At 39.6% G+C, this 15,171-nt stretch overlaps 1 protein-coding gene across 8 annotated transcripts in view; it reads left to right on the top strand.

The window, feature by feature from the left end:
* Positions 1–15,171, top strand: part of LTBP1 (latent transforming growth factor beta binding protein 1) — a 353,132-nt gene that overhangs the window by 32,092 nt on the left and 305,869 nt on the right. For all 8 annotated transcript variants that reach the window (XM_019741724.3, XM_019741760.3, XM_074331884.2 and 5 more), the window contains exon 3: positions 8,636–8,933. In XM_019741724.3, coding sequence (XP_019597283.3) covers positions 8,636–8,933 — 298 coding nt within the window. The remainder of the gene's footprint in view (positions 1–8,635; positions 8,934–15,171) is intronic.

The raw sequence follows: 15,171 nt of genomic DNA, 5'->3' as shown, positions 1-15,171 counted from the left end.
GAGAGTCGCACTGTTTGCCCTGTGTGGGACGGGTTTTAAATATAACTGAGAGTTACTTTTTTAGAATTAAAAGCAATCGAGGCTGCTTCAGGGCATGGGTTACTTCCTAAAAATACAGTCACTGAACTTTTAAATAACATTAGGATTCAAGTGTGGAGGAAATCCCCGGGTATTTTCTGTTCGGGGTGCAAGCTGTGAATTTGACTGTTTCAAATGATGAAAGAGTGTTTTCAGAAGACCAACCTGGCAGCCAGGATGGAGTAGGATTTTGTTGTCTGTCCTTCTCACCCAGGTCTTGATGTCAGCTTTCTGCAAGCCCAGGATTTGCGAACTGAGTTTATCATCGTCATGGTGGCAGTTTCTGCCACTTTGACCTCATCCTCATCCTCGCCCTTTCAGCCTGTGATTAAGGAACACGTTTTATCTATCTTCAATTCTCAGTTGTCTTTTGTTGGAATTAAAAAAAAAATTATTTTGATTTTTTAAAATTGAAAAACTGTACAGAAAAGTACAAAGGATACAGCAGTAAACACTCACTGTTAATACAGGTCTACTTGGTGACATATTTGCTTTTTTTTTTTTAAATTCCAATAAAGGGACCTATATCTTTCTTTTGTATGGTTCGACTTCCTTCCCTGAGGTGATCGCTGTCATGAATTTAGTGTTAATCCAGTACATATTTTTATGTGTTTGTTGATTTCATATGTATCCATAAAAATCAATATTATGTATTTTAAGAAGTTACATGGACCGTTATTATAACATGATCATACAACTAGGGGTTTAATAAAGTAGCATCCTGTAGTTTCTTTCTTCAGGTAGTGTTCTTTTCAAGATCTGTCTATATTGCTAGGTATAGATCTAGGTCATGACTTGAAGTACTGTATAGTATTCCATTGTAGGGATATACCACAGTTTATCAGAGCCATTATTTTCCTACTATAATTGCTGTGCAGTGAACCTTCCTGTATATGTCTCCTTGAGCACATGAGTGTAGAAGTGAAATTGCTGGGTAATAGGGTTTTCACATTATAACCTTACCAGGTATTGCCAAATTGCTTTCCACAGAGGTGAGTATAAAATACTCCCACAAGCAGTATGTAAGAGTTCCTGTTTCCGTCTGTCTTTGCAAATACTTTGGACAGACTTATTGCCAGTCTCTTGAGTATAGAATTGCATCTCAGTGTTGTTTTGATTAGTATTTCTTTGATAATTGGAGAAGTTGAGTATCTTTTCATGTTTATTTGCTGCTCACATTTCATCATTTATGAATAGCCAGTACATATCCTTTGTCTGTTTTTTTTTCCTATTGATTTGTAGGAATTCTTGATATATCTGGTTACTAATCCTTTGTTAAACATATCACACGTGTCTTATCTTTGTCATGTGTCTCTCAGTTTTGTATATGGATGGTGTCTTTTATATTTTGACATAGGTTGATCAGTCCTTTTTGATTTTTACTTACTATTTCACATTTGAGAAATTCTTCCTTCCTTAAATCATGAAATGTTTTCCCACATTTTCTTGTAAAGATTTTAAAGATCTAGAATGTGGGTAGGACTCTAATTTTAATTCTTTTAGGTGGAGGACTGTTTCTTTTCCAACCCCACTTATTAAGTAGGCCATTATTTCTCTATAGATTTGTTATATCTCCTCCATCTCCAAATCTCCTCCAATTTGAATGCTCTGCTTGAACTTTAACTAGTGTTTCCTGAAGGTCAAAACCAGAATTCTGAGCAAGAACCTTGGGAGTGATGAGAAATGTACCAGCAAATACTTGAACTCCAAACTGGGCCTTGCCCTTTACATGGGGCTTACATTTAGTCAGGGCTTCTGCCATCGCCACTTCCACTGCCCCAGCACCTGGCACTACACAGCCATCATCAGCCGCATTTTTAACAGCCATCAAGCCATCATTGAGTGCATCTTTGATTTGAGTGAGTGGGTGCTTATTTGGTCCTTTGACCAGTAACGTGACAGAGCGAGGATTGTTACATTTCTCAATAAAAGTGAGCGTCTGTTCTCCCAGTGTACGCTCATAGACACGTCCTGCATGTCCCAAGCAATCAGGATTTAGGTCATCACAAGAATTGAGAGCTACCCCACCACAACCAAGAGTCAGCCTTTCCATATTTCTCCTTTTAGCTCTGTGCAGAGCTGTTATACCTTCTTTTGCAAGAGCATCTAAGGAAAATGGGCTTATTCCCTTTTGATTAATACTGTGTTTCCCTGAAAATAAGACATAGCCGGACCATCAGCTCTTTGGAGCAAAAATTAATATAAGACCCGGTATTATATTATATTATATTATATTATATTATATTATATTATATTATATTATATTATATTATATTGTTTTATTTTATATTAAGACCTGGTCTTATAGTATAGTAAAATAAGACCAGCTTTTATATTAATTTTTGCTACAAAAGATGCATTAGAGCTGATGGTCTGGCTAGGTCTTATTTTCGGGGAAACACGGTATTCAGAAATCGGTTGCATTTTTATACACCAATAACGAACTATCATAAAGAGAAATTAAGAAAACAACCCCATTTACAACTCCATCAAAAAAGAAATACCTAGGGATAAATTTATCCAAGGAAGTAAAAGACCTGTACTCAGAAAATTATAAGACATTGAAGAGAGTAATTAAAGAAGATACAAATAAATGGAAGCATATATCATGCTCCTGGGTAGAAAGCATTGATAGTTAAAATATCCATATTACCCAAAGCAATCTATACATTCCTGCAGCAGCAGTTGTCATCTTTAGTAAGCTTGGTGTCTCCAGCACCAGAAACAAGCATCTCCATGGTGCCCTTAGGCCCCAGGTTGGTCCTCAGCACGCACTGCAGTCCCCGGGCCGTGCTGATGTTGACCACCAACACTGCCTGGGCTTGGGCCACCCGGGTCTTGGGGTTTAGGGTCTTCACGGCTGTGCTAGCTGAGCCAGCAGCAGATGAAAAGGAGATGCGGCGTGAAGAATGCCCAAAGCTGCCTCAGCGTGGCCCAGAGCTCTCATGTAATTTTTAAACATGAGGAATTCAGTTGATTTGCTGACGTTAAAACCATCGTCATATTTCTGGAGTTAATTTTTCTTGCCCTTTTGAAATATTGCTGAATTTGATTTATTCATATTTTATTTAGGTTTTTAGCATCTATATTCTTAACTGTGATTTGTGTATTCATTTTTTGTGTGTGTATTATTCTTGCCTGATATTGATACCGAGGTTTTGCTATCCTCTTAAAAAGCGTATAATTCTGGGGTCTCTATTGAATGTCTTGACTCTGGAGGGTCAAGACTGGGAATTTGCATATTACAAGTCCTGGGTATTTTGGCCTCCTCGTGTTTGGCCCTAACCTGTGCAGTTTAGTGTCAGGTGGATGGTGATGGGTGACCGCTGCAGATCCTGGGGCTGTCTGTGTGTGCAGGTTTCTGCTCTCCAGTACTCTGCCCTGCAGATTCCGGCCACTCAGCCTCCTGTGGTCTCAGCTCGGGAGTCCATCGGTCTCCGCTCGGTTCCTCCTTGTGTCGTAGTCTGCAAAGTGCTTCTTGCAGGGTTGGGGTGCTGTATGGCTCACCACTTTGATCCCCTTCTCTTAGGATTCACAGTCCTCTCTTGCCAGTTGTTTGGTGTCCACCAACAGTTGCTTTATATCTTTCATCCATTGTTTAGTTGTTTATGGCAAAAAGACTTGTTTGGTAACAGTTATTCCATTCTGGCTAGCCTTGGAAACCCATCTTTTTAACCTAAAAACAAAACAAAACAAAAAACTTTAAAAATAAATCATTGTTCTGTGTTTGGAATGGAGGGGGTGGCAGAGGGTTAATTCACCATGCTTATCCAAGCAGAAGTCCTTTTATTGGATTATCTACGTTATTAATTGTGCCCCCTCTCTAGTTCCTTTTCCCAAACTGAGTATCTCTCAGAAGCTCTTGTTTTCTACTGAACCTAAAATTCTTAGACTAAGTCTCTTAATGTACATTTGTGCTGGAAGTTTAGTAACTTGTCACACCTCCCACCAGCCCACTGCAATATTCTTTTCTGTTAGTCTTGACCTGTTTGTTTCAGAGTTTCACTCCCCTTCAGAGTTCCTCCAGAACCCATTGGATCTGAGTTTCTGAAACTTTTTTTTTTTTTTTTACCAAGCAACTGTGAAATGCCACTGCAGATCTTACACACTAGCAGAGTCTAATTTATATTAATTTGGACTTAAACACATCTTTGAAGGATCAGAGACTGATGGAACAACATGCGAACCAAGTCTGGAGGTGTCGATGTTATTATGCAATGGATGAAGAGCCCATGGATGACTTTCCCTTTGCACATGTCCTTATTGCCCAGCATCCTTTGGAAAGGACTGGCTCTACTTTCACATCAGTCATTCAACCACGATGAGGTTCAGGCTCTCATCCTAGGGTACAGAATGTTCTGCATGAGCCAAGAACTGACCTCACAGTTCATAATCTAGTTGGGAAATAAGAGAACTGTGTTACCAGATGATTAATAATATGTAGCAGTACATGTGAAATGTGAAGTGAATGATGAAAATGGGACAGGAGTTCAGGTGATTAGAAAGGTCATGGTAGGAGTGGGTGGGCATTTGGGAAAGACCTCTTAGAGAAGGCGGAGGTTGCAGGTGAGCAAGAGCTTGAGAGGCCTGTTTGAGGACAGGGCACTGTGTGTGCAGAGCGCTGTGCTTCTGCTGGGGTGGACCAGGGGCAATGAGGGTGAGTAGGGGAGGGGCCAGGTGCTGAGGAGCTTGAATGTATCTCATGGACAGCTGCAATGTGTTGGAAGTTTTTGAATGAAGAAGAAAAAATTCGAAGAGCTACATTTTAGGAAGACTAGTCTGTCAGCAAGTCTGGATTAGGATTTTGTTCCCTAACCTACTGCTTCTCAAGGTTGGCTGCACGTTACAATCACCTGGAGGGTTAATAAAAAAGTGAAAACAAGACTGATGCTTGAGCCCCTCCCTCAGATATTCTGATTCAATCGGCTGGAGGAGTTAGGCCTGAGTTTTGAGAGTTTTAAAAGCCCTCTAGGTATGAAAGACAGTTGGGGGAATATAATCAATAATGTTGTAAAGATTTTATAGGGTATCCGATGGACACTTGTCTTATTAGGGAGACTGCTTCATGGATGGTGTAGATGCCTGACCACTGCAGTGTACACCTGAAGCTGAAGCTGAACAATAATGAATGTCAACTGTAATTTACATATATGTATATGTGTGTATATATATATATATATATATATATATATACACACACACACACACACACACACACATATATAGTATAGGATGTGGAGTACAGCATAAGGAATAGAGTCAGTGGAACTGTAACAGCTATATACGATGTCAGAGGGGTAATAGATTGGGGAGAGGGTTTATTACTTTGTGAGGGGTGAAATGTCTATTACATTGTTTTGTACACCTGAAACTAATAATAATAAAAAAATAAAAATAACATCTCCCTAGGTGATTCTAATGTGTGGCAAAGTTTGGGAACCACTGCCCAACCCACTGACCAATAGGATCCTTTTTTTTTTCTTCTCATCCTCTTCATTATACTGTGTTTCCCTGAAAAGAAGACCTAGTCGGGTAATCAGCTCTAATGCGTCTTTTGGGGCAAAAATTAACATAAGACGCAGTCGTATTTTACTATAAGACCGGGTGTTATATAATGTAAGACTGAGTCTTATAAGACTGGGTTGAATATAATATAACATAATATAATATAACATAATATGATATAACACCAGGTTTTATATTAATTTTTGCTCCAAAAAACACATTAGAGATGATTGTCCAGTGAGGTCTTATTTTTAGGGAAACATGGTATATTGTTTTTTAATTAGTTTCAGGTGTACAAGATGTTAATGTAGTGTTTACTTATTGTGTTACCATAGCTGGCTAGGCAAATACAGAATCAACTGGTGGGGAAAAAAAGCATTTTTAAAGTACTTCTGTAACATTTATTTATAATATTCCATATAGTTCAACACCTCACTTAAAATAACAGTTTTGCCATACAAGCCTACAAATTTTTACATTGGCCACCAAGTAGATGGTGACAAACATATAAATTTTTGAAAGGACCCATAACTATCGTACGAATTTGGTCCCATGGCAAATTTTTATTTTTTGCCTTAAAAAGAAAAGGGCAATATAAAATACCTATATTAGAGCAAGAATTCAATATCATGCAAGCAGTTGGAGTCTGAAAACCCCAAACTTGGTAATCATAAAAATAGAACTCCTCAAAAACTTGCTGGCAGAAGATTGCCGGTTTCCAAACGCTGTGTGTCAGTGGTTTTCAAGCTCGAGTGTGCAACAAACTCACCCAGAGGGCAGTCAGACGGCTGGGCTCGTTTTGTTCTGAACAGGCCTGGAGCAGCCCAAGTCTGTGCCTTTCCAAAGTGTTTCCAGGTGACCCTGCTGCTGGTCTGAGCACCACTTTGAGAGGTGACCCATGAGAACCTCTGCTGCACGAGGTCCGAATATCGCAGGAACAATGGCTGGATCAAGTCTGGTTGCGGAACATGAGTTTTGCTTTGCCTGTTGGGTGAGGGGCTCGCTTGTCATGGCAGTTAGGGAATCTGCCCCTGCAGTTCAGCCCAGCCCCTCCTGTTGGCATGCGGGAGGGGAGGGGGCGGGGGAGCTGCTGCCAGAGCCTAAGTGGGGTAGTGGGGTAGTGGAAGGCAAAATTGTCTAATCATTCTCCTATTGTCCTTTTAAAATTTACTGCAAAAGGGTGGTATTGTGCATAGTCATACTATTACATGGCATGCTCCTTTTCTTCCAGTAGAAAATTTTTGTGAGTGTAAAGTTTTTTTTCCCCTTTTGTTATTTTTTTCCCTGTCCCCCACCTCCACCACATGCCAAATTTCAGGAGTTAAAAATAAAAAAATTGCCATGCTTTTACACTTCTAATTCTTCCATGTCCTCCTCAAGATGGTTCTTACTGTATATTCTCAGGGTATTTTGGAAGATTTTGGTCCTTGGCCTCTAGCTAGGTACCAGTTTTTGTAGGCTGCTCTGTGCAGCCGTCTTGGTAGATTAGTAGACATTTGCAGTACACCTTGGGAGGGAGGGGAAGTGGAAATCATTCTCAGATGTTAAACTGAAACATGTTTCTAATTGAAAGCATGAAGAGAATGTATACATGAAAGTGCCGGGTCGGGAGGAGGGAGGCTGGTCTCTGGCAGAAGCTCAGCTTTGAAAGCCCAATTCTGTCTTCCCTCATGGAAGCTTCTGTTCTCTCCGGGTGGAGCCCATTTCCATTCTTGGGACATTCCATAAATACTCGAGTAGGACCCGATGATTATCAGGAAAACGCTGACAAATTGGAATCCTGAACTCTAGAAGTGCGTTGCTTTTGACTTTGAATTCTAGAAGCCTAATATGGGAAATGCCCTTGGGGACCATTTTAGAACAAGCAGCTACTGCCCTCCCTCTGCCCCCAAACATGTACAGGTGCAGAGGCCAAAGTTAAGTAACTTACCCCAAGATCACTTAGAGAACTAGCTACATTTTTCTTTCTTTTTTTTTTGTTTTCTGAGAATCCTTCCCAACGTTTGAAAAATTTGTCACCTTAGTATTCTAACACTGAACAGCCATTTCTTGTCATTATTTGCTATAACCAAAAGGAGTCATATTGTAGAAAAATGGGAAAAGTATCTTCTCACTTTTACAGAAAATCAGTAGGTTTTAGGGGTTCTAGGTTTTGGTCACTTGGCTTTTCCATAACTGAGCCGCCTCTGGTTCATATCTCTCATCTATTTTGTAATTGTTTGTGGACTGAATCTTGCATTGAGTTTTACGGGAGATTTAGTATTGTGATCTGCCTCAGGACCAAGAGTTTAAGTCAGAAGTAGACTGATACCAAAAGGTTGTCATAACTAAATGTATTTGGACAAATAAAGCAGGGAGTATAGAAATCATGCCCATAGGCCTATGACATTAACCTAATAAAACTTAAGTCAATAACATCTGAACTCCCACAGGACCTTGCCTATGATAAAATCCATTTACCCATGACTCATAGCCCTGCTAACTTTAAAACGCTGCTTGGCCACAAGCCTGGTGATTCCAAGTAACATGCATCCTAGCAAATAGTAGATAAAGAGGTTATTTATTTTTGGTTGCCTTTCATTATAAAATTAGGGGTGGTGTACAGTGCACTGGTAAATGTATAAGAGTATACATTGGATGCCTCTCACCTCCTGAGTTTCTCTCATGTAAAAATAAAGTGGGGACTAAATTTCTGAAAAATTGTCTCCATGCTCTGGTAACTTATGCAAGATGAAGTGGTAGCACCTCTGGGAGGGTGGTTGGGATTGGGCTTGGACTTTTGTAATTTTCTCGACTCTTGTTTGGATACCTAAAATTTAAACTTAAGCTCCAGAGCACAACTTAAAAAGAAGGGAAGAACACTTTGTTCAGGAAGTCATTAATAAATATTAGCTACCATTATCATCATCATCATCGTGATGTCTATAAGTATGGTTTTATTTTATTGGTGAATATCCCGATGCTACTGTTAAGCCTTTGGAAGAATCAGTAGTGGAGCCTCAAGTCTGTAATGCTTGTCTTCAAATTTGTGTCTTCTGTTATCTTTCTGCAGCAAGCTGTGTTCCACCGTGCCAGAATGGAGGGATATGTCTCCGGCCTCAACTCTGTGTGTGTAAACCAGGGACCAAGGGCAAAGCCTGTGAGACAACAACTGCCCAGGACACCTCTTCACCAGTCTTTGGCGGGCAGAGTCCCGGGGCTGCTTCTTCCTGGGTCCCTGCTGAGCAAGTAGCAAAACACGCTTCATCCAAGAAAGCAGACACTCTACCGAGAGTCAGTCCCATGGCCCACATGACCTTGACCCTCAAGCCGAAGCCTTCAGTAGGACTCTCCCAGCATCTACATTCTCAGTGAGTGTTTTGAACTTGCCTCCAGCTCGAGAGCATCTTAATTACTCTCTTGGATGAATTGCTTTAAAGCACTCTCAGTTGTTTGCAGTTTGCAGAACTCACTTGGATAATAATGTCTTTCTTTCCTTTCCTTAAAGTTTTACGTGTTATGCTTACACATAAAGTCTTGCAGAAATAGTTGATGTGTGTGTTTAGCCTCTGCAGGGAAGATTTACTAGAAGCATAAACCACAGCAATAGTGAGGATTATAGACACCAAGGTTGGAAGGGCATTATAAAGATAGTTGTTTGATTGTGATGGAGCTGTGAGTTAAAAAATTCTTCTGCAGGGGGTGCTCTAGAGTTTTGCAATAATAATTTAAAAAGAGAAATGGTGCGATTTTTAAAGATATGTGGAAAAGGTAGGAACTTGGCTTTGCACAGAGAAGGTATTCAAATGAGAGCGAGTCCTTGAAAAGAGAATTTCTCAGCCTCCATAGCAGGTTAAGTGTATTTTCTATTAACACCATGTTTACCTCCCAGTTGCCATGCAGGTCCGTTTTTGGTGAGTGAGCTTGTGTTCTATTTATGGGAACATGGTCTTTTCTTAGCATTAGGAAGTTCTATTCTGAACAAAATGAGAACTGCTTGCTGGGTAAGAACGATTCTCCCTGTCCTCCTCTGAGTCTCATTAGAAGCTGCTTCTCAGCTGCCCAGGGTCCTTACACAAATTGTTTCCTTTTAATTAGTGACTCTACGTGGATAACGAGATGTAGAATTTATTGCAGTTCTCACTCATCATTTGTCTAGGAATGTAAAATACAGGAAGTTGTCAACTTAAAAATGGGCTCGACCTAGCAGTTCATTTGTAAGCTTGGATTCTAATGTTACCTCCCCCCCACACCCACAAAGCAGCTTACACATTGTGATTAGTCTCTAGTTAGCCCACAGAGGTTATTTAATCTGTTCCTATAGATGAAATTGTCCTAATTTATACTTCCCCTTTGAATAGGCCGCCTACTATCCCTGCTGAGTGGGGTCCTTCTAACTTTTTCTTTCTCTTTTCATTCCCTCTTCAGTCCTCTTCTTTGTTTTTCTTCATTTTTCTCTCATTTCTTCTTGTCTCATACTTCAGTTCCACCAGGATAAATAGATTGTGGTGAGGGCTTGTTTGGAATATTACCTCTTTGCTAGCATTTCAATTGGAAAATGTCCTGCCACTCTCAACAAGAAGGAATTGTGGTTATAACTAATACTTAGTAACAGTTTTCCTAACGAAACTTAGTATCTTAGCCAGGTACTATTTCAAATGCTTTGTCTATATTACTAATTTACAACTCACAGTGACCCGATGAGGTAGGTACTGTTATTAGCCCCATTTTATAGATGAGGAAACTGATGTGTAGAGTGGTTAAGTAATTTGTTCAGTTACAAGGTGAACAATAAGTGTTTTAATTTAAATGGAGGCAGAATAAGGAGAATAAGTGTTAGACTTTAGCTGGAGGCAGTCAGGATCCAGCATTCAAACTCTGAAGTAGGTAGAGGGTGGCAAACTTTTCTGTAAAGGATCAGATATTTTCATCTTTGTGGGACATATGGTTTCTGTTGCAGCTCTCTGTTCTGCCATTATAGCACAAAATCAGCCCCAGACGATGCCAAAATGAATGAGTGTGACTGTTCCAATAAAACTTTATTTATGGCTATTGAAATTTGAATGTTATATAAATTTCACATGTCACCCAATGTTATTCTTCTTTTGATTTTTTCCCCCCTCAACCCTTTAAAGATGTGAAAATCTTTCTTAGCCTGTGCCCCATACAAAAACAGGCTGTGGGCCAGCTTTTTGGTCCATAAGCTGTGGTATGCTGACCCTTTCTCTAAAGGACAGTCGTGCTTTTTTTGTGCCAGAACACGAATGGAACTGTGTCCTTGAAATGATACAAAGCTTTGATTATATCATAACGAGACATCTCTCTTCCAGCATTGTTCTGGATCTTAAAAACAAAGAACAGTTCTGTGCGGAGCTATGCCTTGAGTCAGATTACTATGCATTGCAATTATTTTTTTTTCCCTAGCGTTATTACTTACATAAACTGTGAAGTAATTTACAAGCGACATCATTCATCTTGAATATCACCATCCACTGTTTGACTTTGACCCTCTGTGATGTGCATATATGGATTGTTAGTGAGAACCATATGTCAGATGTCAGATAAAGGAGCAACTTTTTTCTTCTTTTTTCATGTTTTGGTAGCAGCAGTATAATTTAGACAAGAATGTTGTGAATAAAAGAGGAGGCTAAGGTTTCAGCTCTAACTTGGCTTTGGGAAAATAGAAGTCATTACAGGCATACCTTGTTTTATTACGTTTCCTTTTATTACACTTTGCTTTATTGTGCTCAGCAATAATGTATTTTTTAAAAATTGAAGGTTTTTGGCAACCCTGCATCGAATAAGTCTGTTGGTGCCATTGTCTCAAAAGGCTCAGATGATGGTTAACACTTATTTTTTTTTTTTTTTTTTAGCAATGAAGTATTTTTAATTAAGGTATATACATTGATTTTTTTAAGGAATAATGTTATCGCACACTTAAGGGACTATAGTATAGTGCAAACATAATTTTTCTATGTACTGGGAAACCAAAAAGTTTGTGAGTCACTGTATTACAATACACAATTTGGGGAACCAAATCAGCAATATCTCTGGGGGTATGCCAGTAGATAATTTGCTTCAGAGACTTCATCGGCTGAATTAGATGCTTTTTATGATACCATTGTTACAGGCATGTGCACTGTGTGCTTAGGGTTAAGGAGAAGAGATGGCCTAAGATGCTAGCAATTCTGATACTTTCTTACTAAACTTTTACAGGTTGCCCTATTATCTGGGCACTGCAGAGAGTATCAAGATGTACAAGATCCTGTTCTGTTCTTAAGGAGATTTTGAAATAATAAATGAGCTATAACTTGAGGGATGCAAAGGGACAGGGACAGTTGACACAGTGATGATTTTGGGTAATGACACAATCACCTGAAATCATATTTAATCAAACTGCCAAGGAAACACATATGATAGGACCATTTTGGCTACTTTTGAGAAACGTGACAATTCTTAAATTATCTTTTTTTAAGTTTACCTACTTTTAGGGTGTTTCAAGGTTTTTTTTTTGTTTTGTTTTTAATCTGGTGAAGGAAGAGATTGATTAAGCCTCCTTAAAGTGCTTGTAGACATAAAAATACCTAAAATATCACAGCGTTTAGTGTTACATCGTTATTGGGATCGTTTGCTTAGTAAGTTTTTATTGAGTACATTCTATGTACTGTGCCCCCTTCTAGAGGCTTGGGGTGTAGCCCTGAGCAGCTAAACAAAATGTCTACTTTTTTGGGTTTACTGTCTGGAGAAGGGGAGATGACTGATAAGTGACATGATTAAAATGTGTTAGATTGTGATAAGTGCTGTGGAGAAAATAAAACTGTAATCATGGACAGGGACAGCAGGGTGGGTGTGAGGAAGGAAGGAGTGAGGGCTCCGGTGGTTTTCAATATGCCAGGGAAGGCCTCACTGAGAAGGTGACAATTAAGCAAAGGCCCGAAGGAGGTGAGAGCATGAACTATGAAGATGTGTGGGGGTGGCGCAGAGACCCCCTGAGGCAGGAGTGTGCCTGGCATGTTTGAGGAACAGCTGCTCTAGTAACACTGTAATGTTAAAACTACACAGGTGGGTATTAGATGAATTGGGATTACCGTTGGTCGAATTGGTTTCAGACAGCTTGCCTTAGAACCAGATACAAACAAAGTTCTTCAGGAAATCAAAGGATGGAGCCGTTGTTTCCAGAGTTTGGAGTGTTGGGGAAGTAGAGGTCCAGGGATGGCTCTGGGAAGGTGGTCTGTGAGCTTGTAAAGATGGTTACATCTGGACAACAAACTGGAGAAGAAGGGCATTTCCAAGAATGGCAATGATATGACATCAGAAAGTATGGTGTATTAGTTATGTACTGCAGTGTAACAGATCACCCCAAAACTTAGCAGTCTAAAACAATAAACGTTTATTGTCTGTGGCCAGGAATCTAGGAGGCGCTTAGCTGGGAGTTCTGGCTCAGGTCTTTCATGAAATTGCAGTCAGCAGGGGCGGCTCGACTAGAGAATCCACTGCCAAGATGACACGCTCCCGTAGCTGTTGCAGGAGGTCTCACTTCCTCTCCACAGGGCTGCCTGAGTGTCCTCACCACATGGCTGCTGGCTTCTCCCAGAGAGACTGATCCCATATTGGAGAGAGCAAGGAGAAAGCCAGCAGTGCCTGTTTAGTGTAGAAAATGACACACCTTCGATGGTTCTTGAGAGTATAATGCTAAGCGAAATAAGTCAGACAGAAAAAGCAGAGAACCATATGATTTCACTGATATGTGGTATATAAACCAAAAACAACAAAAGAACAAGACAAACAAATGAGAAACAAAAACTCATAGACACAGACAATAGTTTAGTGGTTACCAGAGGGTAAGGGGGGTGAGGGGTGGGAGATGAGGGTAAGGGGGATCAAATATATGGTGATGGAAGGAGAACTGTCTCTGGGTGGTGAACACACAATGGGATCCATAGATGACGTAATACAGAATTGTACACCTGAAATCTATGTAATTTTACTAACAATGGTCGCCCCAATAAATTTAAAAAAATAAAAAAGAAGAAAATGACACACTTTCACGTCTGCCTTATTCTCCTCATTAGAAGTGAGTCACTAAGTCGCTAAGACCCTCAGAGGGAGTAGAATTAAACTGCATTGTGTGAAGGGAGAAATATCAAAGAATTTGTGGACATATGTAAAAATGACCATATTTAGGATATGGTTTGATTGGAACTTGATATAGATGAAGACTAGTGGCAGGCAATAAAAGGTTTTACAGATTCGTTGAAAACCAAGTTAATGACTAAGATTTCAACAAAACAAGTCTAAAAAGATACAATGAAACAGAATTGAAAAAAAAAGTAATGGAGGAGGAGCCTATAGTTTGAAAGAGGCTTAAGAAACATATTAACCAATCATAGCATTTGGACTATGTCTATCCTGATTCAAACAAACTAAAAAGAAAAGAAAAAGATAATGATGAAGATTTCTAGGACAATCATGAAAATGCTGGAAATTTGATGATATAAAAAATGATTGTTGATTTTGGGGACTGTGGTAATGGCATTGTTGTTATGTAAACAGGAGAATCATATTCAAGTATTTACAGATGGAATTATATGGTGTTTGAGCTTTGATTGAAATTATCCAGTGGATTGAGGTATAGAGGTAATAAGACTGGCCATGAGGGATAATTATTGAAGCTAGATGATGGGTACATGGTATTGTCTTAACAATTCTCTCTACTATTTATATTGTTAAAATTTTCTGTAATAAAGAATAACAACAAAAACAAAAGCACAAGAAAGTTTCGAGTAGGGAGAATGCTACAGTCTTTCCTCGCCTTGGGAGATTAATCTGAATCTAAAATGGTTTAGAACTAGTGGTAATTGGAGACTGGATCTGTAACAGGCATGGCAGTGCTGGTAATGTACAGGAAGGAAGTGAACTTAGGAGTTATTGTAAATTCAAAACCTTGACACCTAATTGAATGTGAGAGGCTAAGGAAAAGAGACTCAGGTATGTTCCAGGTTTGGGACTGTGTGGGAAAAGGAAGGATATGGAAGTCTCTCCACCTGGCTGTTTTTGAAGATTTCTTTGGAAATACCATGGATCTCCAAGGTTGAAGGTGGTTGATACTTGGTGAATGGATGGTCTCTGACAGAGCTTGATGGATCAATAACCCAGATCGTCCTCTGCACCCCATGAGGGTATCAAGTGGGTATCAGTGGTGTGTGGCTCACCACTTGGTCAGTTATTGGTTTAGAAAGACTCTGGCCAGGGCATTGCAGAGGTAGTCATTGCTGTAGTTGGCAATTTCCATTCATGCTTCTAATGGAAATTTATTATTGTGGTGTTTCTTTTTCCAGTTTTCTGGGCCATATCATGGATACTCCATGAGCTGAAGAAAAGACCAAATGATGCTTCATCTCCCTGTATACAAATTTTGGCAGTCACTTTTCTGATTCTTTGAACTTTGACCTCACTTTATAATACTGGGTTCTTTAGCAAGTCCACAGTCACACTTCAGGTTACTCTCATAATTGCATCTTGCAGATATCATTCATATGCACCTGTCAACGTATTTTTTTTGAAGAATTGCCACTGTTAGATCACAGGTGCATCTCCAGTGTCTGTCTT

This window comes from Rhinolophus sinicus, chromosome 2 (assembly GCF_057876585.1).
Source record: "Rhinolophus sinicus isolate RSI-liver-muscle chromosome 2, RSI-T2T, whole genome shotgun sequence".
Lineage (NCBI taxonomy): Eukaryota > Metazoa > Chordata > Mammalia > Chiroptera > Rhinolophidae > Rhinolophus > Rhinolophus sinicus.
This window is presented reverse-complemented; position numbering and strand designations above follow the sequence as displayed.